The sequence below is a fragment of the Dermacentor variabilis genome, chromosome 10, assembly GCF_050947875.1.
Source record: "Dermacentor variabilis isolate Ectoservices chromosome 10, ASM5094787v1, whole genome shotgun sequence".
In the NCBI taxonomy this organism is placed as follows: Eukaryota; Metazoa; Arthropoda; class Arachnida; order Ixodida; family Ixodidae; genus Dermacentor; species Dermacentor variabilis.
In genome coordinates this window covers 67,526,052-67,552,561 of record NC_134577.1, presented here as the reverse complement: position 1 = coordinate 67,552,561, position 26,510 = coordinate 67,526,052, and the positions used below count along the sequence as shown (strand labels likewise).

Genomic DNA, 26,510 nt, shown 5'->3' with positions numbered 1-26,510 from the left:
AACGGCCGAAGTCATTGTTTCACGCAGGAGCGCGCGGTACACCCTCTGAAACCAGCGTTTATATGGTTTCTGCGACTACTTATGGGTGTAAACAACTCGTCGCCTACAGCTTGGAGTTTGTGGAAGTGAATCCGCTTTATCAAAACAACAGTTGCAGTTTTTTAAGAGAACTCTGACAAGCCGCCGCGACACACCCAGCTCACGGATAGTTTGTCCGTGGTTCCGGGCGAATACGCACGGAGATCCGTGTACCGTCCGAAGAACGCGGAAAGTGTACGGACGGTCACCTTTTTGATGTTGTATATCCGCGTGAGCATTCCAACGCCTCGGTCGTTGAGGATGGTCAGCTTCTCGGCGATCCGCTGAGTGGTGACTTGAAGTGATCTGGCCATGTCGACGCTCAGTCCGTCCTCCGCTCAACCACAACCCGACGGAACGGCCGAAGCAGGGACGCACATACACACACAACACCGCGGCGAAAAGAAAAAAAATCGCGCGGCGGAAACTCACTTGACAAACATCGCGCGTCAGAGGCGCCTGCTTTGATCGAGCAGGGCCTCGGCACAAACACACACAGGAACGAAAAGCGGCCGCACGTCCATAGCACACAACAAGCGCGCTACCGACGATGAGCAATCCGGGCAATGCCGGAAGCGACTCTGCCCTATATTTCTGATTCACGGATGTCTCCGGATTCTCCGCATCTTCGCAATACGCTTCGCAGTTAATTTTAGATGCCACTGCCGCGTGGCGCTGCTAACCAAAGCTTTATATTTTAAAGGTATTGTTCTTTAGCATTAACATTACAAAAAAACTTAATTATAATATATGTTTACGCTATAACATAAAATTTAAAAGTAAAAACATTTTAATATATTCTTTAATAATTCGTTCTTTTTGTAATCGTCCAAAATCCGACGCATATAAATGATGTGTTTAGCTCTCAAAATCGCTTCCGCCGCATTCAACCAGTGAAAGCACAGCCTTTAAGATTCGCACTTTTAATTGAGAGGGCGTTACAATGCAAGGTTTAAATTTGAGCACTACCTATAATACGCGTTCTTAAAAAATTAAATTAGTCATACTTGATTAAAATTTACCAAAGAAACTTAATGGTAAGTGGAGAAAGACGGTTCTTATCAACATGTGGCGTCTAGAGTGTGCTAGACTATGGTTGAGTGGAGCGAACGGCGCTTTCCCGCTGAGGCGCCGCGTGTGGAAAAATTTTGCGAGGGCGCTGCGAGCGAACTGCATAGGGATGGAGACGCGCTTCACTGCATATTTAACGTAATTTCGCTGCGGGCGCTGAGACCAATTGCACGCGTACGCTACTATAATTGTACTTAATTTAAACCGCAAATTTATGTTGACACCTTTTTGTTACGTATACATATTTTCAGCACGGTTTATACAACATGACGTCTTCAATTTTGCTGTCGTTGTCAAGTGCGTTGTCTGCTAGCGAAGGCGCGTCCGTTGCGTGGTCGCTGGCGGACACCCAGTTTTTCTCGCAGAAAGTCTGTGCAGTAAAATTTGGTATGGTTTTGCTTGCTTTGGTGCGCCCGCGAATCTTGTAGGTTGGTACCAATTGTAGTTTTAGCCAGGTTAGCTGCTATTTTTAACACTGTTTTATAAAAGTAACACGTAAATTTTGCCACAGAAGTCGCCTATATATCTTCAACATGAAGCTACGAAAGAAAATGTTATTGATATCGTGTCATTTTGCACTCTTCTTGTTGGTGGACTATCGACCAGGGACAATGATCAAATAAAACAGTATTATAGTGAAATAAACCCGGTTTATTGACTGCGTGGCGCAAAGAGCTAGATGCAGGTGACCAATGTGCTTCTAGGTAAATCTAACGCTCTAAAAACAGTTGCACCCTTTGGGGCGTATATTTGCCGCACAACGATAATTGTCATCGGTCTTGCTTGCGTTTCCCTTCTTGAAAACGCCGCGCCTGCTACTTTCCTGTCGAGAATGCTATGTCAAGCTGATAACGCGCATGGAATTCGTTACTGAGAAGTACCGGGCTCGCAGCGTTAAAGAAAGGAAATGTGGACAAGACAGATAACGATTATTGTTATGTGGCAGAAGGGGCAAGCCAAAGGGTGTAACTTTGCCTAAGAGTGTAGAGTGAAGCGTGCATAGACATGTATATCAAAGACATACATGTAAGAGGAAAATTATCTAATATTCTAAATGCACTGATTGAAAAAGTGAAAACTCCCGACCGGAATAAGCGTACCTGTTTCTTTTAAAAGCCGCACCAGGCCCAGTTGAACCAACTGACTTTCCAAGAAAAGGAATCAAGGCAATTATTGGGCGGCGTTAATATGAACAACAGTGTTAGGAAAAATATATTGCATATGTACTCAGAATGAATCGGGGAGACCGGGAAGTCTCTATACCAATGTATAATCTCCGTGGCTTGTCTGGCGATCTCCTTCAACGTGCCGCAGGCGAAAGGAAGTAGAAAGGTATAGTCTAATCGAATAGTATTTGCTATTCAGATCGTGTTCGACTTCTGAATTCACTATTAAAAGTCACCGAATAGCCGTTTGCGCTAGAATGTTTAACGCATAACGGCACGTTTGAAGTCTCGAAGTGATGTGGCCGATGCAAGTGAGGCTTCTTATATGACTGTGCTGCTGGAGAGTCACGTGGCTGTTGAGCAGAGGCGCGCCAGTTCCTGAGAGAAGTAACGCACAGTGCTAATCGTTTCTGCTGAACAAGTTCGCAGCTGTCATTCAATATAAACGCCCCGTTTTGGGGCAGCCTGTAAATCTGCTAACTTGATTCAAGCAAGGAAAACATTTTTTTGACAGTATATATCACCATGTCTGCAACTAATTAAAACTGGGTGCCCAATGTGGTACCACGCTTACCTTCTTCAACGAACACAGTAGATCTACAAATATATCTACGTATGTGTATGTACATGTGAGGCATGCCGTTCCTTTGATTGCTTCATTATTGTTCTTATGATAGTGCACAGGATAATTTAAGCAGTCGTGCATACTACAGAAGCTGCTTAATTGAGCGGACTTATAGTTGGGAACGGCATTAAATTTAGACATGAAATATGAGATAAGCGCAACATGTCTTTCTCAGAAATCAGACTCGAGAGTAATTTCTTTCGTTTACACCCGTGAAAAATGCTGAAGGACGCAGCTACCTCATTTCTTCTTGTATTTCTCTAATTAAAAAAAATTCTGGCGTTTTCAGTCTGGCGATATGATTATGAAGCATCCTGGTCAGTTCATTATCTGGGGTTCTTTAACGCTGCAACTTAACGGAAGTACAAGAGTGTTTTCGATTTAGTTCCCATCGAATTCCGGGGCCTGCTTTGAACCCGTGAGCTCGAGGCTACCACGCCGTCCTTTCTTTTTCGTTGTTGTTGTTAATAATGGACTGGACAAAAAATTTCGCATGGCTTACGGGCCAAATTAGATTAGCATATATAATAACTACCTACAATTAACTGTTCTCGGCGTCCGTGGTCCGACCACAAAAAATATAACCCGTAACAATTAATTACTGCGCATTCTGTTACGCGAGGACGACGGAAACATGAATGGGATGTTGCACTACAGCTTTTTTCTTTCTTTCTTTATAAGAATAGTTTCCGTAAATTAAAGTACAGGGCGCCGGATGGGGCAGATATGTTTTATTTGTTTGAAGCGGCGCAAGCAGGAAGTTAATTTACGTATGTTTTTTCCGTCTGCGTTTCGCAAGGCCTACTGATGAAAAACTATATGCGCAAAAATACACACGAGATACATGCTGCTATAAGATTTAAAAAAAAAATGTTTGTTCTCCAAAGGGAACCATATATAATAGAACAAAAGCCGACACTGCGGCCGCAATGCACGCAATCACCGAGCGGAATTAAAAAAAAAATGAAATTAAGAAGAGAAAGAAAGGAATCTATTTCTAAGGCATAAATACATGTCATGTCGAATTATAAACACCATTTGAGCTGTCTGAACGCATATACCAGCGCGCGAAGTAGTACGACTGACCCTTCCGAGAAGTATCGCCAGCAGTTTCCAACGGCGCGACCTTGATGTGGCTCAACCTACTTCGATCGCAGCGCCGCCAAAGCATTTTTCGTCGTCGCGCGCCTCACTGCGAAGCATGCACCGCCCCAGCCGCTTGCCCCACTCAACAGTGCACACTAGTCCATAGAGTTAGTATCTCTAGTCCAAATCCACGCCGTGTGGCATCCGGTGGTGTCCTCTGGATTTAAAATGCGAATCTTAAAGGCTATGCTTTTGCTGGTTGAATTTCACGGAATCGATTTTGAGACGCGGAAACACGTCATACTTGGAGTTTGGATATCACTTACAAACATTTTTATTTTCAAAGAAGCCTGGTTTCAACCCCGAGCCGCCAGAGGTGCTGCAAAAGAACCTCCCCGTACGATTGTACAATACTGTACGAAGTCCGACTTGTACACCGTACCTGAAAGGTAGCGAACGCCAGCTTCGACTCTAGCCAGCAGAGGCCAGCAGCATCCATAGGTGTTCCGTGAGCATCTATCCACTGGAGCCATCATAAGAGCAATGGAAGTGTGACGCGTGTGATTTGTATGCATACTCTACGGCCTGTGTGGCCTTGTGTATGTGTTACCTGCGTCGTTTCGGCGTACCGCCTCTGTTACGCGGCGCCGTTTGTCACTTATGCGCATAGATTTGTTCGAGCCGGCGCCCAGCGCGCCACGAGTACCGCCCGCATCGTCTCCGAGGGCCATGGATGTGCCGCCTCGGTGGTGACCAACCGTGTCATCAGCGCTGTGTGCCGCCGAGTTTGATTTTCTGTTAAGTTGGCAAGCGTGACCCGCACGAAGCCATGGATGATCCGCTCGTTACCCGGGTCACCCCCCGGGCCAAAGTCCTGTCCGCCCTCTTCTACGGCATCGTTTCGTTCCTCATCATTGTCATCAACAAAATCGTGCTCACTACCTACGGGTGAGTTTAACCTGCGGCATCGCGTGTGTGTCATGCAATCTTGCGCGGGCACTGTCACTTTCGCCGTCAGCAATCGGTTCTCGTAACACGCTCCTTCATCTTGTTCACCTGTCTAAACTGTCATACAGGACAGCGGGGCGCATTTATACGTTCTTTTGTTTATTCGTTTTCTTGTCTTCTCCTGACAGGTTTCCATCGCCGCATTTCTTGGGGGTCGGTCAGGTATGTTATATTAAGCTTGCATGCGTGTATACCTTTGCCACTTTCCCTTCGTTAATAGGTACAGATGCAAGATATTTTTATAGACATCTTTAAAAGTTTACATAACTACTGCTGGGCAACTCGATAATTTACTATCTGTGATCAGTGGTGCTGTCGCGCAAGTTTGCCAAAGAAAGTAAGAAATGTGTGCGAGCACTGGGGTGCGCTCTGAGAGAGAAATATATTGCTGTCGGGTTATTTTGCTTTTTGCGAACTTGTTTCCACCTGTGTACTACTTTTTCTCGGCGCAGGAAGCAAGCGACCGCTTTAGGTTTGTTGAAAACAGGTTTTCTTTTTACTTCACTGCACTCGCGAAAAAAGTGCACACTGATCACACTACCACGCGTCGTTCATCGCATGACGGAGTCTCACATTTGTGTGTCATTGGTGTAAAGCTGCGACTTTAATTATATTCCTGCCACACAGGGCGTTCTCAATCGCAATCGAGCCCGATCTCGGTCGAATTTCTCTATCGTGATTGTGTCTCTCTCGCTGCTTGCGCGAGAGAGACCGATTGAAAGTGTCACGTGGGAAAACCAAAAGAGTGAAGGTGCACATGACAAAACCGAAACCAGCAGTTGACCAGAATAATTGGCGCTCACGTTTGGGGGTCACTGCGATACCACGTGGACACATTTACGCATGTGTTACCTGTGTGCCGTCGTGCCATGCGTTTTTTTTTTTTTGTTCTTCTTTGTTTTTTTTTATCAAGGGCAGTCTGTTCTGAAAACGCACATTTACTGAATCGCACTCTCGTTGAAGTTTCTTAATTGAGCACTTGCGAAAAAAGAAAGAAAAAGTGCACAAAGGAAAAGACCGGCTACCGGGGTTTTTCCGCTCATCGTTGCAGTTCAACGACGGGTCCTTCTAATTGGTTTCGGCGGTCGGGACACTGGAACCTTGATCGGTCTTGATGGTGTCTCCCTGTGCTCCTCTCTCTTCCAAGAAAAACCGCTGCGTCGAAGAGCTTGCGCGAGTAATGAACAAAACAATGACAAAAGCTTGATTCGGAGAAGCACGCAGAGCCGCTCGTATGATTGTTTGGCAGGGGTGCGGGGAGGGCTGCATTAAGCAATGCTCCGATAGTGAAACGGCGTTTGAAAGACCCTCCCGAACATCTAGAGTCTCGTAGGCCGACAGTCCTCAATTGATCTTTAATAGCCCTACTTTTGTGTATGCAACACTCAGTGCCGAGTTATAACTATGCATTGCTATTATGTATTTCTTACTTTTCAAATTTGTAGGCATTTCTATGCCTACCCGACGAGAAAACCCGTAACGCAGGACGATCGCTTTCAAGATGGGGCCCGCAGCAGCGAGCGCACACGAGCGCACACTAAGCTATGGGCACTGGGTGCCCTCTGTCCCTATTGCATATGTCCACAAGACAACGTGTATGTGACACATTGTATTGTGGACGTATTCATCAAATTGACAGCCTTACAATTAGAATTAATCGCATTCGCCAATGTCAGTGCCGACACTCGGATGGACGGAGAAAAGAAAGCCTCTCATGGCCTGGCAGGGAAAGTGAATGCGGCACCGCGTGCGCTAGCGGCTTTGCTGCCGCATCCGGCGGAGACTGTCTGTGATACAGAGATAAAACAATAATTGGGGTAGGATTGTTCTTATCAGCCACCGCAATGTGATGGCGTAATTATAGTGTACTAGAATTCTGGGAAGTGTGACGTCCGCGGCGCGATCTGAACGCAGGCTACGGGGCCGCCACAGTGATGACAGTCGCAGAGGGCGCTGTCTGCAATATGCCTATAGTGTCGCTATATAACCTCCCAAAGTGAGCAAAGTTGCGCCTACTTTTTCCTCTTGCCGCTCTCGCCGCTACTTGACGTGAGCCATCACGTGGTCTAAAATGAAGTCAAATGTTCCGCCGCGCTGCAGAAAAGCCAACTTCACGGACGCGACACCGTCTTTTTGTTACCTTCAATACCTCAACATCTCAACCTACCGCTTCCGTAACATGCGTGACATAACGTATAATGTCGCAAATGACATAACGTGACATGAATAACATGTCAGGACATTAATGATATGACATCATGACATTAAAATGAATGACATGTATAACATGTGCGCATGACATAACATGTATGAAAACATTTGCACAGGCTCAGTAAGTTGCGTATGTTTTGTATGTCTGGAACATTTACTTTTTTGAGAGTGTTGTTCTCCTTTCTTTGAAAAATGCACCAAACGATGTCACGGTGACACCCTTCGCTGTTAGACGTGAGATAGAAATTTCATTTTGCATGTACCGTAAACTTAAACAGCATGAGCGTTGATTGTGTGACTTTCTGTCCCGGTGGCAACATTCACCTTACAGTAGGCCAGCGGGAAAATTGTCGGCATGTATGATAGAGATGCAGGGCTCATTGACATCTCACTGCCAGCAAAGGGCATGCTACAAATTTCTGTTCATGTTGTTGGCTCCTGTTCAGTTCTGTTAAATCTGAATTCAGCAAGTTGTAAGTATGTTCTAGAGGTGCACGCATGGGGGGGGTAGGGCAAGCGCTACAATGTCAACATACACTCACTTCATACGGTGCACACTGCTTATCCACCACTCTCGTTAGTCATGGAACCACGGTCACATTGAGAAATGAAAACAAAATTGGTCCTGGTGGACAGTTAAATCAGTTGTTCGAGCATTCAGTAACATGTGAGACATTTAGAAGCTGCAACTTAAGCAGGCACACTCTCGCTATGCACCTACTGCAACAAAATTCATGAAATGCGCCTTCACGCCGCCCCAAGTGGCCGCATCACCCTCTTGTTGCGCCCTTCAACACTGTTCCAAGTTTGGCTTCTGTGTTCCCGATGAGGGGCTTTACTGCATAGTATTGGAACAAATTTATTAAATGGTGGAAGTACGTGCAACTCTGCTCCTTTTTGGAGCATACGCAGGGATACCCTATACCTGCTGATGACATTGCTACCTTGTGGCGTCATCGGAGAAAGGGCCCGCGTTCGGTACACCTTCCAGTATTCTAGTTCATTATAGCACATCTCCGTGTACAATCATGCACAAAATGAGACAATGCAAATGGGAAGTATTTGATCTGGTCTTATTAGGCCTTGTTTGGCCTTAATTTATTTTGCCATTACCACACTCTCTGATTTGTTTTTTTGTTATAATCGGAAGTATATAGCCAGCTATGAGAGCACCTAACCTTGTTTTTATTATCAGTGGGTCATTAGCCAGAAGATAAGCACTGCTGCTACAGTACCAGTGTAGCTTGACCCACAGGTGTTTAGTTTAGATAACATGAGATGAAAAAATATTGTTCTTCCTCTTGGAAAAGCATTCTGGCAAATGTCATCACTGATTGCAGTGTTGTGCATACGGTCTGCTGGGTGGCACACCAAAGTAAAAGTTATGCTCGAAGAAACCAGTAGTTTAGGCCGCAGGTCTGCCTTCAATGGAGATTCTATATAGGTGTTCATTACTTTCTAAAAACTCGTGCTCATTGTCTTTTCATCACAAACTAGCCTTTCTAGTCAGAGTACTAAACCAAAATCTTCTAATTCTAGTTCTCGTTTTGGTTCACTGATACAGGTTCAGTTCTGATTCAACTCCGGAGCGAGAAAGTAATGGTTCAAACCAGTTCAAGTTCATTTGCATAACCAAAGAATAATCACAGGAAAACAGCACGAATTATTTTTTGTACAAGAACTTGACGCTGCTGCTAAGCTGCACTGAAAGATCGTGCCCGTTGTTCTTCAGGCTGCACATAGTTACAAAAGAACTATGCTGATCCAACACCAGGGCTGGAATCTATGTGAAGTGAAGCTTTACTGCGGGAGAGGGAGAATATGTTGAGGAAACGCAGAGTCCTCCAGCCTGCTACTCCGCTCAGAGGGAAATGGAAGAGGGAAAATAATAGGGGAGTGAGGAATATTGATGAGGCCAGGCAGTACAATATGATTATATACACATTCGTGTTAGAACGGCCTGTTCACAGCCTTGAATGTAATCCTGTGTTAACTAAATATTATAGATGTGCAAATATCAAAATTTTTTAGTACGAATTGAATACGAATAGTAAGTGTGGAATATCGATTCAAATATGAAATAGTCGAATGCAAACACATATATTTATAGCAGAACCATTTACTGCAGTATAGTTAGGTACCATGGTCATGCTGACTAGCGAAAAAAAAAGGCATCCAGCTATTCCAGACAATTAGGATCAGTTTTAAACACGCAATACCTAATAATCAATAAAAGAAATGCATGAATAGCCTCTCAATATTTCTAGAGCCTGGTTTCTCACAAGCTTTGCAAGAATGAATGGCTGCTCTACAACCAGGTTTAAAAAGAAGGCTGAATATGTTGAAAAAAGATAAGAGGTTCTGGAAAAATAAAATAAAAAGCTGCTGCAGGACCTGTGTGCCATAGACAAACTTAAAAGGGCCCGTTCCAAGGAAAACATCACTGTTTGTAGCGTAAAAGATAAAACTGCTACTATGACTAGACTGCAAGAAGCACTAAATTACAGAATACAAGCAAAAATTGCGGGCATTTCATGCAGGCTTCCACGGCAAATCTGAAAACACAGCTTGCGTTACCCATTTTGGTTCTGCATTGCTTTGAAAATGTTGTCGTTGTTTCATTTCCTAAATTTACAGTACTTGGTTTAGCAGATGGAGAATAGTTATCCGGCTGACTTTAACAGTAGGTTGTTGCAAAATATTTAGTTGCGATATTTGAAGATATTTAGGTAATTTTCGAATACAAATAGTAAGTGTGTAATATTCAATTAATATACGAAACTTCAGATATCCGCCTGCCCCTACTAAATGCTCTAAGAGAGCATTGATAACTGGCTTAATACATCCGGTCAATGGCCCAGTAACACTTTTTCAGTGAATGGCCTGTTGTTAAGGGGCGCTATTGAACAGATCAACACCTGCCATTCAAGTCATACTGGGGACAAGCAACAAGTACATGTTATGCACTGTCTCGGGTACGTTGCGTGCATCACAGTCCGGCGAGTTCGCGCTTCGGATGCAATGCAAATGTAGTCACCTTAACCCCTAGTATGCCCCTTGATGCGATACACTGAAAACCATACTAACGGTGCTGCTACTTTTAAAACTATGGGAAGGTGGTGTGCATTTACAAATTAGGTAACATAGTTTAGCCACAAACGTAGGCAATGAATCGATGGAAAACTCCAGAAAAGATGGCCAACCTGAACAGAAAACTTATTTTTTTTTTCTTTTTGGTTTCACTCTAGAGTGAAAAAAATTTCAACAATTTGAGCAAAAATAACTTTTTTTTTTCCCATTTTTGGTTTAGTTCCCGTTCGATACCCCACTTTCAGCAGCTCCATGACTATGCTCTTCAGCTTCCAAGCACAGTCAAAGGTGCTAGTTCGATTTGACGCAGCTGCATTCTAGTGTGCGTGGAATGTGAAAACACCTGTGTACTTAGGTTAAGCACAAGTGAAATAACCTCAGGTAGCCAAATTTACCTTTGGGCCCTCCGTAATTGTACTTATTTATATCTGAGATGTTGCTAAACACTGTCGGTTATTAGTACTTATTTTTCAGCTACTCAAACAAGCGCCCAGGTATGCTTTGTTATACCCAGCTGGACCTGTACCTCAACTTTGAATGTTGGTTTTGTTCATTATGAATGTTACTCTGTGCAACTGTAGTTGGAAGGCACTGGTAGAGTACATGGTACAGAACTAGTGAAGACACTTCCATTACTAAAACAAAAAGGATTGTTACCTGGGCCACAATTTCGTAGCGATTTGTCTTGTTTGATTCTTTGCCCCTCTTATTATCCATGGTTCATGAATGGCTGATCCCATTGATAACGTGGGCGAAGTGTCAGTCTGACCACTGGTAAAGTGTGTGAGAAGAAATCACATCAGAAAAGGTATTGTTACAAAATGGTGGGTGAGGTGATAAACTACAACAGTTAAAAAAAAGACTCAAATGAAACGTATAGGGACAGAACGGAATGAATGTCACATAGATTCACTTGCAACTAAATTTCCTTATTAGAATCAATGCAAAAATAAGAAATTGTAGACTGCAGCTGTAAGGTTTGTTTTCAAAATTTGGGATGTTTGATTTTGATTATGGCAGCAGCTGCGTTCTGATGGCGGTGTAATGCAAGTACGCTTCTGTACTATGTATTTGGTGCTCTTTAAGGAACCCCAAATGGTCAGAATTATTCTGTAGTGTCCCACTATAGCGAGCCTCATAATTGTATCATGGCTCTGGCCTCTAAAACCCCAGAATTGAATTATAAGAATAAAGAATGCAATTTCACACTACATCAAGTTCCACATTTCTTCAATGTCTTCTGGCAGCATTTTTGTTACACAAAAATACTTCTTGCCAGTTGTTCAGACTTTTCTCTCTGCAAGATTTCATGAGGTTTGAAAGCTTTAATCACAAAAATTTGTAGTGCTGACACTGTTGACTTTTGAAACTTTTGCAGGCTTGTGCATGGAACACTGCAATTTGGCTCACCGAGAAGGTATTGCCAAATCAGTCACTGACCAGTAAATGCATGTCTACTTTGCAGATGGTTATCACCATTACCCTGATATGGGCATTAAGGCAAGCAGGGTTCATAGATTTCCCAAACATATCGTTCGCCACATGCGCCAAGGTAAGAATAAGTGAACACAATGAACATATCACATGTTTCAGAAAGCTTTGTTTTTGTCATTGCCGCTTCCATGACAAAAGGCTCTTTTTTATATCTTTGCCTAAAGTATGTCTTCATTTTCATTTACAGATACTGCCTCTTCCAATATTCTTTGGAGCCAATCTAGTGTGTGGCCTGGGAGGCACACAAAAAATTAGGTACACTATCACTCTATCTATTTGCATTCACTAGGTAGCACCATCAGAAGGTATTCACAAGAAGTGTTCCTCAGTGAAAATTTCGATACATGTTTTTGTTACCTGCACTAGCTTAGTTCTCAACAGGAAGCATTGAGCAAGGGAAGGGTCTGTGGGATACCATATGGTAATTAAGGTGGAAACATGGGACCATGACTTTAGAACATCAAAGCAAAGAAGAAAAACCTTTTGCGGATGTATGCCAATTCAAGTAGCTCGTACATCAAAGACAGTGAAGCTGTATGAGAGAGCTCTGACACCATTTAGAAGCTCTGTAGACCTGTTTTGCCACGGCCTAAAATCTACCCAAGACTTTGCAAGCGTTTCACCAGATCTGGTGCAATTCCTTCACTATACTTCAGCCTTTTCAAGTGCTTCACTCTACTCGAGCTTAGCACTTTATACCCTCTGTTATGTCTTGACACACATTCCTGCCTGCTTCGCCCACTCTGCTGACACCTGCATCTGGGCCACGTGTTCTGGCAGTCTGGTAGAACTGAATTGTTCTCGGCTTATCACTGACGCACGCATCTGGCTGAGCACTCTCGCCATTGCCCTGGTCATGTACGGTGGCATCAAGGTTCCGTTGCAGACTGAATTATTGGCTGTTCCACGATTGAAATTTGATACCAACTATGCCGCAGCACGGAAAGCGTTGTGGAACTCCCCTTAACAGCACTTATATAAAACCAAATACATACAAGGGAGGTAAAAGAAGGCAACATCCAATGAAAAGAAAGTGTGTGAACATCAGGCACACATGGCAAAAAACAAAAACATGGAATCTCACAATGAGATATGCTGGGGCGACAGTTCCTGTAAGGCTATGACATGAGATATGCGAAACATTTCAACCATTTTGCTGGTTATACTTTTAAGGCAGACATCACAAGACAGCACAGATATCTTGTGTAAGATGGTTTGACCAAACAGGCACCTGAAACATGAGTGACTGAGGAGCAAGCTACATGTGAACAGCAGGGTTTCAAGGGAAAGAAAGTGACAATAATTTGTAGTAATGCTTATGAAAGACATGCACTAGAAAAAAGGCAACAGATATATAGCAGCAGAGACATCTAGTTCAACAGTCAAAAGTAGAAAGAGTGAAATGTCTTAAAACATGCTTTAGGCAACTGATCTTTGTCAAACTGCATTCTCCAGTTTGATTCTGATGGAATCGGAATCAATGTTGGAACCCTTGTCTCGGTCATGTAGCATCACTTTTTCAATTGACAGTGGACTTTGAGAAGAGCAAAAGCTGTTAAAAATGTAACCCCTGCAGATAGAAGTGAAAGATGACTTAATTTCTTCTAGCCTAAACATGGCACCCTATTTCTTGGCGACGAAGTTGAAGCCGCAGAGAAAAAAACAGGACTGGAAACAACCCTTTGGTCTCAGTGCAACTCTCATAATGTTACATGAAAAGCTGCAATTAAAGGAACATGCATGGGCTAGCTACAATACCCAAGCTTGTGGCACCCCACGAAGTTGCCACAGCAGCCACGAGCATGGTACAGTTATTTCTAGAGCCATTAGATGGCAGCAGCATGGTAGGACGAAGCATGCATGGCATTATGCATCCAGATTGTAAAGTGACACATGTGCTTCCAAGTGTTTTTCTTCCGTTCTAAGTTTTCCTTTCTCAATTGGTCTTCATAACAGAAGTCATATATCTATCCATGTTGAGCTAAGGTTCCATTGTCTTTCTCTGCAGCCTACCAATGTTCACGGCATTACGTAGGTTCTCCATTCTCATGACCATGATCGGTGAATACCTAGTGCTGAGGTGAGCTCAACTTCTGTCTTGCCATATCGTTAGCACCATTGAAAGTGTGCTATCAATAGTACTGTTGATAGTGCACTATGGGTATCGTAATATTATCGAAAGTGCACTATTGATAATGTAAGATAATGGGGCATACTGCATCTAAACACTACTACGTAATTCTGGCAACGTTTCTCCACATTTCCTGAGCCATGTGCTATGCACACAGCAGTAACAATTGTAGCGCTCTGGTTTGTCGTAGTGCATGATAGTAATAGTACTATCGATGTTAGTACTATAGTTAACTTTTTGCAATATCAGTAGATTAAAACACTATTGGTACTGTTGATGGTCAGTTTACCGATAGTTTTGCATCGTTACACGTATGTCAAAGATGTGCTTTGAGAGAAAGCAGCACATATAATGTTAAGGGGAAAACTCTGATCTCTCACAGGAAACACAATGAACAAAAACACTTTTCTGATGGGAACTATATTTAGTATTGCGCTCCTGAGTTACTCAAAATAAGTCACGGCGGCCACATTTCGATGGGGATGAAACGCAACAACACCCGTGTCCCGTGCATTGTGGACATGTTAAAGATCCCCTGGTGGTTATAATGAATCCGGAGTCACTCGCTACGGCATGCCTCATAATCACATTGTGTATTTGGCATGTAAAACCCTGGAATTCCACTCCATTCTCAATATAAGTTAGTAGATGGTGTTGCTGATGAGCCCACCTTTATCGTTTGACAGGGCGTGTAACTTTTGTTGGGCAAAGCTTGCAGTTAATCATGAGGCACCTTGTGTGAGCAGGCTTGTTTTCCAAGACTGCCGCTGTGAAAAGAATGATGGTTGGTCTTTCATTTCCTCAGGAAAAGACCCCAGACGGGCGTCGTGATCTCTGTGTTTGCCATGGTGGGAGGGGCAATGATTGCTGCCTGGTGAGTACCTGCTGTGTAGTCTTTGGCATGTTACTTCAGTATTGTAAGCAATAAGTAGTGAGGTTATGTAACTTATAAGTAGTGCTAATGTGATTGGAATTCTTGAGGGACTCTGCATACTATCCAGACTGTTTGTTGTGTGTTCTAACCATGTTCCCACCAATTTGGTTCACTGGATAGTCCAGGGTCTGATCAGTAGAGCATCGCGCTGCTGTGCTGAGGGAGCCATGTTCAAAACCAACTGTTGGGCCAACTTGGGTCACTGAGCACGTGCCACTGGGTATGCATTGCGTTTCAAATGAACGTCTTCGATGACAACTTGAGTCACTTGGAAGGTGCTACTTAGTGTGTGCTGCTCTTGAATGAAAAAGAAAAAAAAAATTGTTTAAGATTTCTCCGGCACTGAAAAGAATCGAACCTGCATCATATATTCAGACAATATTGTATGAATATATATTGAGACACGCGCCACAAGCATACTTCATGGCGCCACCGCAAGATGACACAGCGTCCAGAAGGAAGCGCGAGAGAGGAGCTTGGCTGCAGTACATGCCTCATACACGATGTGTTTCAAATTTCAAATTTTTTCAAATTTCAAAATAACAGGGAAATAATAAACAGTTGTCTTTTCTGTGTCAGTTTACAAGTGTCTGTTCCTTTCTACCTGTAAACAGCACAACTAACTGACAGAAACTCATGATGTACGACCAATAACAATTCTAACTTATCCAACTAGCACCGATAGCTGCATTGTTAGATTAGCAGCTTCATGCAATTGAAACGCTCTGGTGGACATACCACTGAACAAACCAAATGAGTATGTTACCTTATGCAGTGTTTCTAAAGTCGCAACTTCTGAATTGCGGAATGTTGGCTTCCTATCATCGGCGATATGGCTAAGCTAGGATAGTGTGATAATATTATTTCACTTCTCTTCCTTTACACACTTCATTAACAGCTTAAGCGGTGTTCCGCTCATTTTATCGTGATGATTGGCAGGCCTTGAGCGGTGAATGGCAATTGAGTGAAAGAAATTGTTACATTATGCTGGCCCTAGTTTCTGTTACGTGAGCTCATATTATCTTGTCCTATCAGCAGCGTTTGAGACAAGTTTTGCTTTTGCAACTTTTTTTTTTTCTATGTAATGCATCTTACAATCATTAGGTAGGTTTCTGTAGCTCTCGTGTGCTCATATTTTGTTTCTTTATGTTGCCACATACTCTTAAGGTATGTCGTGCCCATCAAAGACCAATTTCGTGCCATTTTTGGTGTTGCTGATGGGGAGAACACAAAGACTGACAAAAAAAACCCGTGTTTTATGGCAACTGCTACAGTTCAAGTGTGCTAAGATTGTATAGGTCACTCCTGGACACGTGTGGGCTTCTATGTGCACGCTCTTAGATAGACTTGCCGGGGGTAAAAAAAAAGTGACTTCTAACTATAAGCTGAAGCAAAGCAGCAAAAAAATGACCACATATACATAGAGAAAGGCTACAGTAATCTTCACCATGAAAAAGATCGTAATCCTGGGATCGTTTGATATGTCAAGCAGTGTGACACTGGTTTTTTGCATTTTTCTCAGAAAGCAATTATAGGACATGTTTGGACCTTTTTCTAGAAAAAAAAACTACTCGGTGTATGTGAAACAAATTTTTTGAACATTTGAGTTTGTGCCTCATACAAATGTGGAACTGGGGCCGTATTCTGTAGCGGTTTGCTTTGGAACCGGTTCGGTCTGGCTGTTGCCATTAGCCGGCGCTTCGTTGTCGTCATCCCTGGTGGGCGGGACGACAAATTTTGTTGACGTCGCACAGGTTCTCAATCATCTGGAAAGGAACCGGTTCCCTGCTACGAGAGGAACCGTGGAGAATTGGTTCGCTCGAGGGTCACGCGCGGTGGCGAGCATGATGTCGAGGGTTGCTCGACATCATGCTCGCCACTTGCTGTTGCGCCATGGATTCCCATCCACGGCGCAACAGAAAGCCGCCGTCAGCTGCTGGCCCAACACACACGACGCCTTTGCTAGGTAGGGGTGCTCCTCGACAAATGAAACGAGTATTTCGCGCTGCCTCGCTGAAACATGAGGACCCAGCCGCCTATCCTTGTGCGACGACATCATTTCGGTTTTGGCGCGCGAACGAGTCCAAAAGGCAAACAAAGTGAGGCAAGTTGTTTGCATAACGTATGGCACACCACCTAGCGACTAAATAAGAAAACAACACAAATAAAATTGCAACTCCCAGTAGCCGTCTGCGCCGCAAGCGCACATTTATTACTGAAAATTATATTTGCAAGTGGTCTATACAAACCAATGTTTTTTTATCAAACCAGCAACATCCTTCAATTGCTGTACCATCCCCCAAGTAGAAACAAAAATGATGACGTGATCTTCCGGCAGACCGCCGCTCGTTGATTGGTTCCCCTCACGCCGCCCCGTTCCACTCTTTCTCCGAGTGACGTAATCCAGACGTAACAGCCAGACCGAACCGGTTCCAAAGCGAACCGCTACAGAATACGGCCCCTGGAATGATTATGCAAGCGCTTGTGGTAGTTTAGTAAACAAATAAAATGCATGTCCTGGCTGCTGTTGCACTACATAAACAGATAAAAAGAATTTTCCCTAATACTTTTAAACACCTGCATGGTTCAAGTTCTAGTTGTGTAGCCTACCGTTGTCCTTCCATTTGCAAAATTTGAAAGGCCTGTGGCTAAAAGTTTTAACAGAAAAAGTTATATTTTTGAAAAAGAAAATTAACAGGAAACTGAGACATGGTTTTCTAAAGATTTCGAGCTTTACAGGCAGCCCAGCTCTGACTGAGACCATATAAAAAATATAAAGAAGCATAACCATCTTCATGATTTCTCTAGTTGCAATTCTTCCATCCCACCTTTTAAAGTCTCGCCCCAATTTTATCACTGCCCTGCCCTGCATTAGGCAGTGGATTAGGCTGGGCAAGGGACATTTATTTTATCAGAATAGCACATCTTAGATAGCTATGTGTCCATGGATTGCCTTGCATTTAATTGAGGCCTCTCCCTTGCAGCAAAGACCTGTCCTTCGATCTTGGCGGCTACACGCTAGTCCTGCTCAATGATTTTTTCACTGCGGCCAACATCATATGTGTTCGCAAGGTTGTCGATGCTAAGGTATGCGCACTGGGTGCTCTTTGACATAAAAAAAAAACACGACATTGTTCGCAACACCCCAGTATGGACTGAAACTCTGCTGTTACGTTCAGTGCATTGTTCTCGGAATCTCTCAACTCTAAACTTCATTGAGTGAGACAAACTACGGTTGCCAAATTGTTCAATTTTCATCGAGTACTCCAACCAAATTGGTCAAACTGCTTCTTCTCCCATGTTAAGATGCAATCTATCTAACTTTATTTTCAGTGGCTGGCCACAGTTAAATAACTATGTTAGGTGGTGTTTCATTGGAGCTTCTCATATGTTTTAGCAATGGTACCAGCCCAGTCCTACATTTACGCCATTTTCTCACTTACAAAGGCTCTCTTGGTAAAATATACATTGGAACACTTATTTTCACTTTAAGTGAACTTGATATTTGTCTTTAGTGTTCTTGAAAATTTTGTGTTATTCACTGTGGGCCAGCAAGTGGCTATTCTGCTTTCATAAAGTTCTGAATCTTAATCTGAAATTGTGTTGCAGCACTCATTTTTGCGAGTGTATTCGTCTAATCAGCTTTTCACATGCCCTCTGTACTTCCTTTCCTTATGCTAGGACCTCACCAATTATGAGCTTCTCTTCTACAATGCCTTGCTCATGGTGGTGCCTCTGGCTCTTATGTCATGGGCTGTCGGCGACTTGAAAATGGTGAGCTCATACGGTTGAGGATTATCTGTGCTGCCGTGTGGTCACAAAGTTAACATTGGTGAAAGCAAAAACACATGCAGTCAAACTTCGATGTATCGAACATGAATATATCAGATTATTGTGTATATTGAATACTTTCTATATCACCTGGAAAATCGCATGCATTTAAAATTTTTTATTTTGAACGGGGTTGGACGTAAAATAGATACGTCGAACTCCGCCACCCCAGACCATGTGCACTCTGTTCACAAGCGTTAAGCTTTCCCACAACATTCTCGAAGGTGGCAGCGTCGTGATGGGCATTCCCAACTTCTGCAATCTAACTGCGATCACGCCGAGGGCGCGATTTAAACATAGCGACGTACCCACGCAGCAGCTTGGATAGTTCGTCAATGTCAACAACGCATTGCATTTGCTGTACTGACTCCTCCTCGGTGCCGTACTCCGCGCCTACCGTGCCTTGTGAGGACTGCCGGTTTGCATCCACAAAGACGCGCGACAGCGCGTGCTCACTGGACTCACTCATAGACGCCTTGGCAGGCGCCACTTAATACTGTGTTATTGACAGCGTTTCAAAATGCTTCAACTGACAGACGATGAGGTCGCAGCAGAAATAGTGGTCAAACGAAGACGCTGCCGAGGTTGATCCTGCAAGCGCTGATGTGGCCCCGCTCCCGACTTCAACTGATGCTGTAGCTGCTTTGGCCCAGAAGAGGGTTGTAGCGCCGAAAAAGACAACACATAGCAAGTGAGACGGGACAGGCGCACAGGCGCGAGGCGGACAGGCGCTACAACCCTCTTCTGGAAACATGCACCAACTAGCCCCCCAACAAGTATTACTCAGCTGCTTTGGCCCTTCTATGCTGCTAGTGTGGCGCAATAGAGGGCACCGGCCTATCACTTGTGGATTGTTTAAACTATGTTGAGGACTCCGTGCTTAAGCACGTGGCTGCCAATAAGAAGCCAGGCTACACTGCTGCTGTACCTTCAGCCAAATACTTTGTGTGAAGCTTCAATTGCCTATTTACTGTGCCACGATTGGGTCATGATCGAGGATCGTTGTTCGGAGTGTGCGTTCGGTTGGCACTGCCTAGGATAATTGCATGCGGCACAATCGACCATGCGTTCACGGCTGACAAACTCTGTGGGGCCTAGGCCAATTGCGTGGGGCGTAACTGAATACGTGCTCCGAACAAGGATCCCCAATCGCGCCCTTGGTTTATTGATTGATTTGCAGAAGTTCTTGACGCATTTTTTACGTGATTTTATGTATCGAATTCTGGCTATATCGAACTATTTCGCGATCACCGTGCTGTTCAATATATAGAGGTTCGACTGTAGTATACTAATATGTATACTTAGCAAGTAATGCCGCGGAAGCAATGCAAGTGTTTACCTAACTGTTTGCCTTTATAAATCTGCTAGAGTGGTGCCCCACTGGTGAACTTAAGCTGACCTATTAAGCTACACGAAGTCTCGTTCCTGAACTCGATCTGAAGCTGAACTTGTTCTGGTAGTTTTTGCCATTATTGTGAAAGACTGCTGCTGATATCACAGTGTCCTGGGTGGTTATTTGTTGACATATTGAATAATCCCATATTCAATGCAAGGTATGGTACCATACATGGTATGGCTCCATGTAATCATTTATGTGTGATCACACATGATCAAATCGCATTATTCAATATTATGTTGTAGGCCCAATGGGGTGTTTTTAACCCCACAAAGTCCCAATGTATAATTTTTGCCACCATGAGTATGATACTTGAAAATTCTGATTTAAGCGTGGCAAACTTGAGGTAAACCCCATGGTGGCATTATTGATATGCTGGAATTAGTTTGCTGCTGTTGTGTATAGTTGTGTATAGTTTGCTGTTGCATATAACAAAAAAGTTCTTGCTTGATGTTCAATGGTGTTTGAGCTTTGTGGGGTTAATTTGTGATGACAGCCACGGCAGCTTGTTTGCTTTACTTACTAGGAGCAAACCAGGCTCATGAAGTGATGCCACAGATTTTGCTTGACACTTAATATGCATTTCATTGTCCATTAAAAAAAAACATTTGAATCTGAAGCTCATGTGCCGAGAGAAACGATCCTTCTGAAAGAGTTTAATGTATTAGGCACGACAGCTAAACCATTAATTAAGTGTTAGTTTAGATCAGGATATAACATTGTCGAATTTGAAGGATAAAAATGTTTGGGGAGATGTTGTGCATTACCTCAAGCAATATGAAAGACGACACATATGTCCTGCATAGCAGATTATAAATGTTCAGCAAGAAAGCTATTTGTTACACGTTAACATGCCATTCAGATTCACACCTCACAAGTAAATGTTGCTTGAAAAAAAGAATTTGGTATTACCTCCAGTATTTCTCACAACTCTACATTTCTTTGGGCAACAGCGTGGTACATAGTTAAATGAACAATGGAAGTAGATGTTTGATTTTTGTCTCCTTGCCTCATATAAGTAGGGCTGCAAATATAAAGAAATTCGACTGACGCAGGAAACGTAGCAAAACTAACTGCTGATCATACTTGGGAGATGCAAAAGGAACGCGCACGCGTAGTAGAACTTGTGCCTTTCTTCCTGCTGATAATTGTGCCAATAGGCGATGCAAATGTACCAGAAAATTGCCTGAAATGAATGGTTGTTAGTTTGTGCCCTGTGCTCTGTGCGTTCTATCCCATTTCAAGGTCATCCTCATGCAAAACGGGGTGTGTATCCAATGCTACTGGTCTACAGGTATGACAAAGCTGCTCTAACTATGTAACTGCGTTCCTTTTGTCTTCGCTAAAAGGCGCTGGAGTTCCCCCGATGGCTTGAGCCCGGCTTTCTCGGTGCCTTCCTCAGTTCCTGCCTCATGGGCTTCATGATCATGCATGCCACAGTACTCTGCACGGCGTACAACTCTGCCCTCACCACCACCATAGTCGGCTGCCTGAAGGTACTGCGGCATTTTTTCTTGCTGTCTCTGAAAGACAAACGCTGACTCCACGCATTTGGGGAAACCGTATTGTTAACTGACATGTTGAGGTGGCCGAATATTTAAAAGCTTCGAGTAACCAAGGGACGTTCGTCTTAATTCAATTCAGTCTTTGACTCAAACTGTTGCTGTCTGTATAAATATGAACGGCTTTTGAATACTTTAAATTGCCAGCGGTGTGCAATCAGAAGTAAAATTTGGAGTAAAAGTGTGGTAAATTTCATCGCGACCACCACAGTAACATTGAACACAAGAAGTTATGTGTTAGGGCATGCTATACGTAAATCTGGGAGCCAGAAATTTCTGGCTAAATCGCTATTATTCGCGTTCACCAAAGAGTCCCGAGTGTGCGAACAGACTGCTAACTTGTTCCTAATGCTCCATTTTATGCTTTAAGAAAACAATGCTTCATAATGTGCAATGTAATTACAGGAGCTTGCTAACGTGTTATATACTAGGCTGTCGATATCATCTTATAGTATAAGTGAAAACCAGAGCTTATCATTTGACAACTATTTCAGAAGCATTCGATATTAAATCCAATTCATTCCTATCACTAGTACTTGATTTGGTTTCAAAAGTTGCTATTCACGCTACCCTACTGACATTACATTTTTGACATCTTAATGTATTGCACTTAATGGAGGTCCAAGTGCCCCAAACCCTAGAAAATATACTGCCAAGCACTAATGCAGCTTTACAATAAAGCCAAGCAGGTGCATCGTTTCTATGCAATATGTGCAAATTTAATTGCGTCAGGACTTATGAATTTTGGGTGCTTACTGAGATAGACCACTTGGCATGCCATTGAATACTTTCTCTCATTTCGAATGTTTTTGCTGGGTGGTGTGCCAAGATTGTTCTGAACAATTGCGTCATAAAAGCAGTTAATTTCACAGTTGCTTGCATTCAGCACCGTTTGCGCAATACTGTTTGTTGTTGGTTTTGAACTGAAATCAAATGAGGCACAGAGGGGCAGGGTTTTCCAGTGGGAAGTACGAGCAAGTGCAGTCCGAGGTCATACTTCTGCTGTAATTGTGGCTTGATATTGAAAGATTGAGCATTTCCTGTGCTTAGAGTGTTTGCTTCAGTGTGAGGCTTGTTGACATTAGAAATCATTGAACTTGTTTTGAATAATAAAATGGCAGGACAAGTCTATTCTTTTTTTCTTGCCCACAAGTTTCTTATTATTTTTTTTCTTTGTTTGCAGAACATAATGACCACATATGTTGGAATGTATGTTGGTGGTGACTATATCTTCAACCTATCCAACTTTGTCGGCCTTAGTATTAGGTGAGTGAAAGGACATCACTTTGCAGAGCAAAGCAGGTTCTTCAAATCTTTATTGCAATTCACCATATTATGTTACTGTAGGTGACTCTGAAAGTGTTCATTTTAGTGGACTGTTCAAAACACCTGTTTCCGAGTTTGTTCATTGGACCTTTATGGACACTTTCAAAGTGTTCCTTGCATCTTATGGGCGTAGAGGATTTTATACATTATGTTTTGTTTTGTATGGCAGAAACCTCAGTGCTTGATTAATACAGCAATCCTTTGGGAAGCATTGTCACATGACTCACAGTTCGTGTGACAGTTCCTTTATGGCAGTGCCACAGAGGCATCATTGCAAGGGGGGACAGGATGCATATTACGTACATTTGGCCACAACAACAAGTGGTCTGTGGTCAATCTGTGGTCACAAGCTTTCCTGGAACGTAGCCAGCACGGAGGCTGAACTTTCTAACTTAAAAAGCTTTCGTGATGCTTCACAAACATTCACACTTTATTTTGTTTGTCTCCCACTTTCTTACAGCGTTGGCGGGAGCCTGCTGTATTCCTATCTCACCTTTGTTCAGAAGCAGAGCGTGCAACAAATGCCCACGACACAGCCAAAGTGAGACCCCTTTGCAACACTACCCTTTTGTTGCATGATGTCTGTTTTACCATCCTGCATGTCCTTCTTAACCTCCTTGGATTTCTGTCATTAGTATGCTTCAATGCAAGCTTACTGCACTTCTGGTTGTTTGATGCAGCAGGCTGACATGTGCAGTGGCTAACATCGGGCCTCGTAAACCTTTGTCACTCTAATGCTTGATCGTAACTGGCATAAAGCACCATGTATGTTTTCATAACATGTGCTGCCAAAACTGGTCGTCGTTTTCATGGGAGCGGGAACTGGTTATATTTGAGGGCAGTTATGGGAAGCTTATTTATTATAAGTACCTATGGTTTTTCTTATGCTAAAAATTTTAAATGGTTAACAAGATGCATGTAGAGGATGCAGCTATATTTGTACCACCATTAGGCATAGACTGACAGCCAGTGCCATTCACTTCACTTTTATTTATTATTTTACCTAAAAATGCAAGCATTTGATAAAAATCTTGCTCTTTCGCGTGTTTCAAACCTTGTCAATTTATAACATAACAGTGATATAAAAACCATATGTAGAGCTAAGTGTTACGATGTATTGTTACAACCAGTCCAGATTTATGTACAGTAAAACCTCATTAATTCGGATTCGGCAGAAATTTATAGGTTGCAGACTCTGACGAAAGATTCAATTTTGTAGCTATTTGTGACCGTGTTCAGTAAAACCATGAAACACTATGTTGTTTGCACTTACTGCTGGTACCAACTGGAAATTTGACTATCGGGCTGTGTGCCCCGACTGTGGAAATATTGAGCTTTCTGTCAGCTCTGCCCGTCTGCATACTTTTGACATCGATTATACTTGGTGTCATGCCTATATGCAGCACGCTGTCTCTGTCACTCTTCCATCAAATGCATGTCACACGAGTTTAACAAAGTAAATGCACAAAAAAGTTGTGCAGGTAGGCACAAGCATGCAGAATTGCGCAGCTACTGCGAGCACTGTTTTGCTTTTCGGCTATTAATGTTAACACAATCCAGTTTACTCTGAGTCCCTTCTACTGATACTATTAGACATCAGCACTCAGCTGCTATGTTGCTTTGGGCTGCAGTTGCTCTTGCTGCAAAAATGTGATGTTTTGTGTCTTTGCATCTTATTATTAATTTAGGTTGCTTGAAGTCTCAGAATATGAGGAACCCTGTGTAAGTTCTGAAGGCAGGTATCACGAGTTTTATGGTTAAGGCATGCATGACGGACCAGTTGGGACATCACCAAATATAAGCGGGATGACTATTAGTTGCATGTCAGAGAGATCACCGAAATATCTGTCGTACCATTTTGATAACCTAACACATGCCAAGAATGTGAATTCCCAAGCTGAAAGCACAACAGAAACAAATGTCTTGTAAGCTTATGTTTCAAGCAACTTCACTCTGTTGAGTCAGCCGATTTATGCCTTCTGCAATAACTGTGCACTTCTGGCACGGGAACTGCACTGCTCAGAGGGTTTTCTTGACACATATCAATAGAGTTGTAAACCATGGCATGACATAATTATAATATAGATGGTCCTGTAACTGAAAGGTATTGATGATAGTTTCATTAGTAGTGCATGTGCTAGATTCTTGCCATCTAAAAACGTCAGAGCCAGTTCAGACATGGCCACACCAGGAAATAGCATTGCACATCTTGTGATACAACAGTTCTGTGTGTTGAGATTGTGGGAGGAGCTTGCTGTCCTGTTCTGAAGCCTCCCTAGAAAATAGCTATTGCAGGAAAGGATGTTCAACTGCTGCTTTGCTTTGGCAGCCTGAGTAGCGAAGCAAAAGCATATTTTGTGAGACTAAAAGTGTTTGACCTTGGCTCATTGAACTTTCATTACAGGAAAAGAAGGTGTGCTAGAAGATGAGGGCTGTCTGCTTTCTAGTACTGTTGTCAGTGATATCAAAGATTTAAAGGACTCTCAACACTCTGCTGTTGAATTTTGTGGTACCCACAAGGTAGTGTTTCAGTGTTCCATAGGTGTGCTGTGTAGCAAGTGTGTGTCTAAATTAAATTGGTATGCCATTCATTTTTTTTTGTTCTCTCATTCTAGATGATGTCATTCATGGGTATCAAGTTGAAGAACAAGTGAACAAATCTAGTGCACGCTATCCTGGATCTGGAACAATGTGCACCTTTCTAGATCAAAGAGCCTTGTCTTGAACTGCTGCACCATGCCGACTGCTGTTGCAGGCTTGCATATTTTTTTCTGTGTTATTCTAGATCCAAGCTCATTTGTGCTTCATTTGGGTGCATAGAGACAGCCATTTTTGCGTTTTATATACATTCTTTACATATAACCGATTGCTGAAGGATCTTGTTTTGCAGTCTGCCCTTTTGCATGTCTGCAGTGTTGTTGCAAGGAGTAAAAACGATGTTGAAACAAAGCTTGCAAGTGTCTTCTTTTGTTTGCATGTACTAACATTCAAACTTACCATGCTACTGACAAACTAGAATAAAGTGGTGAGGATGAAACTGAACCATTGCACTTTTGAAACAGTAAGTGGGGAACAGCGGGGCTGTGTTTGCCGTCTCTTCACCCAATGGCTCATTGATATGAACTGAAGGTGTTACCAGACACTCTATTTCGTCTTCAATTTGAACGCCATCTTCTGTTTCTGGGACAGGTAACTGGAATGAAGTGCCTGCTACCTTGTTGTATTGTTTAAGTCTGTATAGTACTGTGAAGTTGTAACATAGTGACCGAGCAGTCCACCTTGTGATGCGAAGTGGTTGCTGTCCCATGCTTTGTGTCGAAAGCAAAGATACTAGGGCCTGGTGATCTGTAATCAAAGTGCATGATCATCACCAGAGATAAACGTGGCATTTCTCACATGTCTCACATGCCCATAGGCATGCCAGGGCCTCGCGCTCTCTGCTAAGTACTTCCACTCAGTCTCTCTCAGTGTTTGGGATGCAAATGCAACAGTTTGTAGTGT

General features: G+C 43.0%; 2 protein-coding genes across 6 annotated transcripts in view; one reads left to right on the top strand and one right to left on the bottom strand.

Moving 5' to 3' along the window:
* Nucleotides 1–672, bottom strand: part of Hem (Nck associated protein 1 Hem) — a 49,690-nt gene extending 49,018 nt beyond the window's left edge. The window contains exon 1 of one of the 2 annotated variants that reach the window (XM_075672933.1): nucleotides 288–672. In XM_075672933.1, the coding sequence (XP_075529048.1) occupies nucleotides 288–392 (105 nt within the window). In that variant the 5' untranslated portion in view covers nucleotides 393–672. The remainder of the gene's footprint in view (nucleotides 1–287) is intronic. The other variant, XM_075672934.1, reaches the window with a different exon arrangement.
* A 3,754-nt stretch (nucleotides 673–4,426) lies between these two features.
* Nucleotides 4,427–25,958, top strand: frc (UDP-sugar transporter UST74c fringe connection). Of its 4 annotated transcripts, XM_075672929.1 has the most exons (14): nucleotides 4,427–4,974; nucleotides 5,163–5,196; nucleotides 11,801–11,887; nucleotides 12,017–12,084; nucleotides 13,838–13,909; nucleotides 14,766–14,834; nucleotides 17,879–17,981; nucleotides 18,576–18,668; nucleotides 21,471–21,617; nucleotides 22,867–22,949; nucleotides 23,470–23,550; nucleotides 24,698–24,731; nucleotides 25,414–25,529; nucleotides 25,625–25,958. In XM_075672929.1, the coding sequence occupies exons 1-13, from the start codon at nucleotides 4,856–4,858 to the stop codon at nucleotides 25,429–25,431; spliced, it is 1,008 nt and encodes a 335-aa protein (XP_075529044.1). In that variant the 5' UTR covers nucleotides 4,427–4,855; the 3' UTR covers nucleotides 25,432–25,529; nucleotides 25,625–25,958. The 4 variants fall into 4 exon arrangements, with proteins under 4 accessions (XP_075529044.1, XP_075529043.1, XP_075529045.1 ...); XM_075672930.1 differs by lacking the exon at nucleotides 24,698–24,731 and having other exon boundaries at nucleotides 4,429–4,974; XM_075672928.1 differs by lacking the exons at nucleotides 25,414–25,529; nucleotides 25,625–25,958 and having other exon boundaries at nucleotides 24,698–25,400.
* Nucleotides 25,959–26,510: the final 552 nt, after the last annotated feature.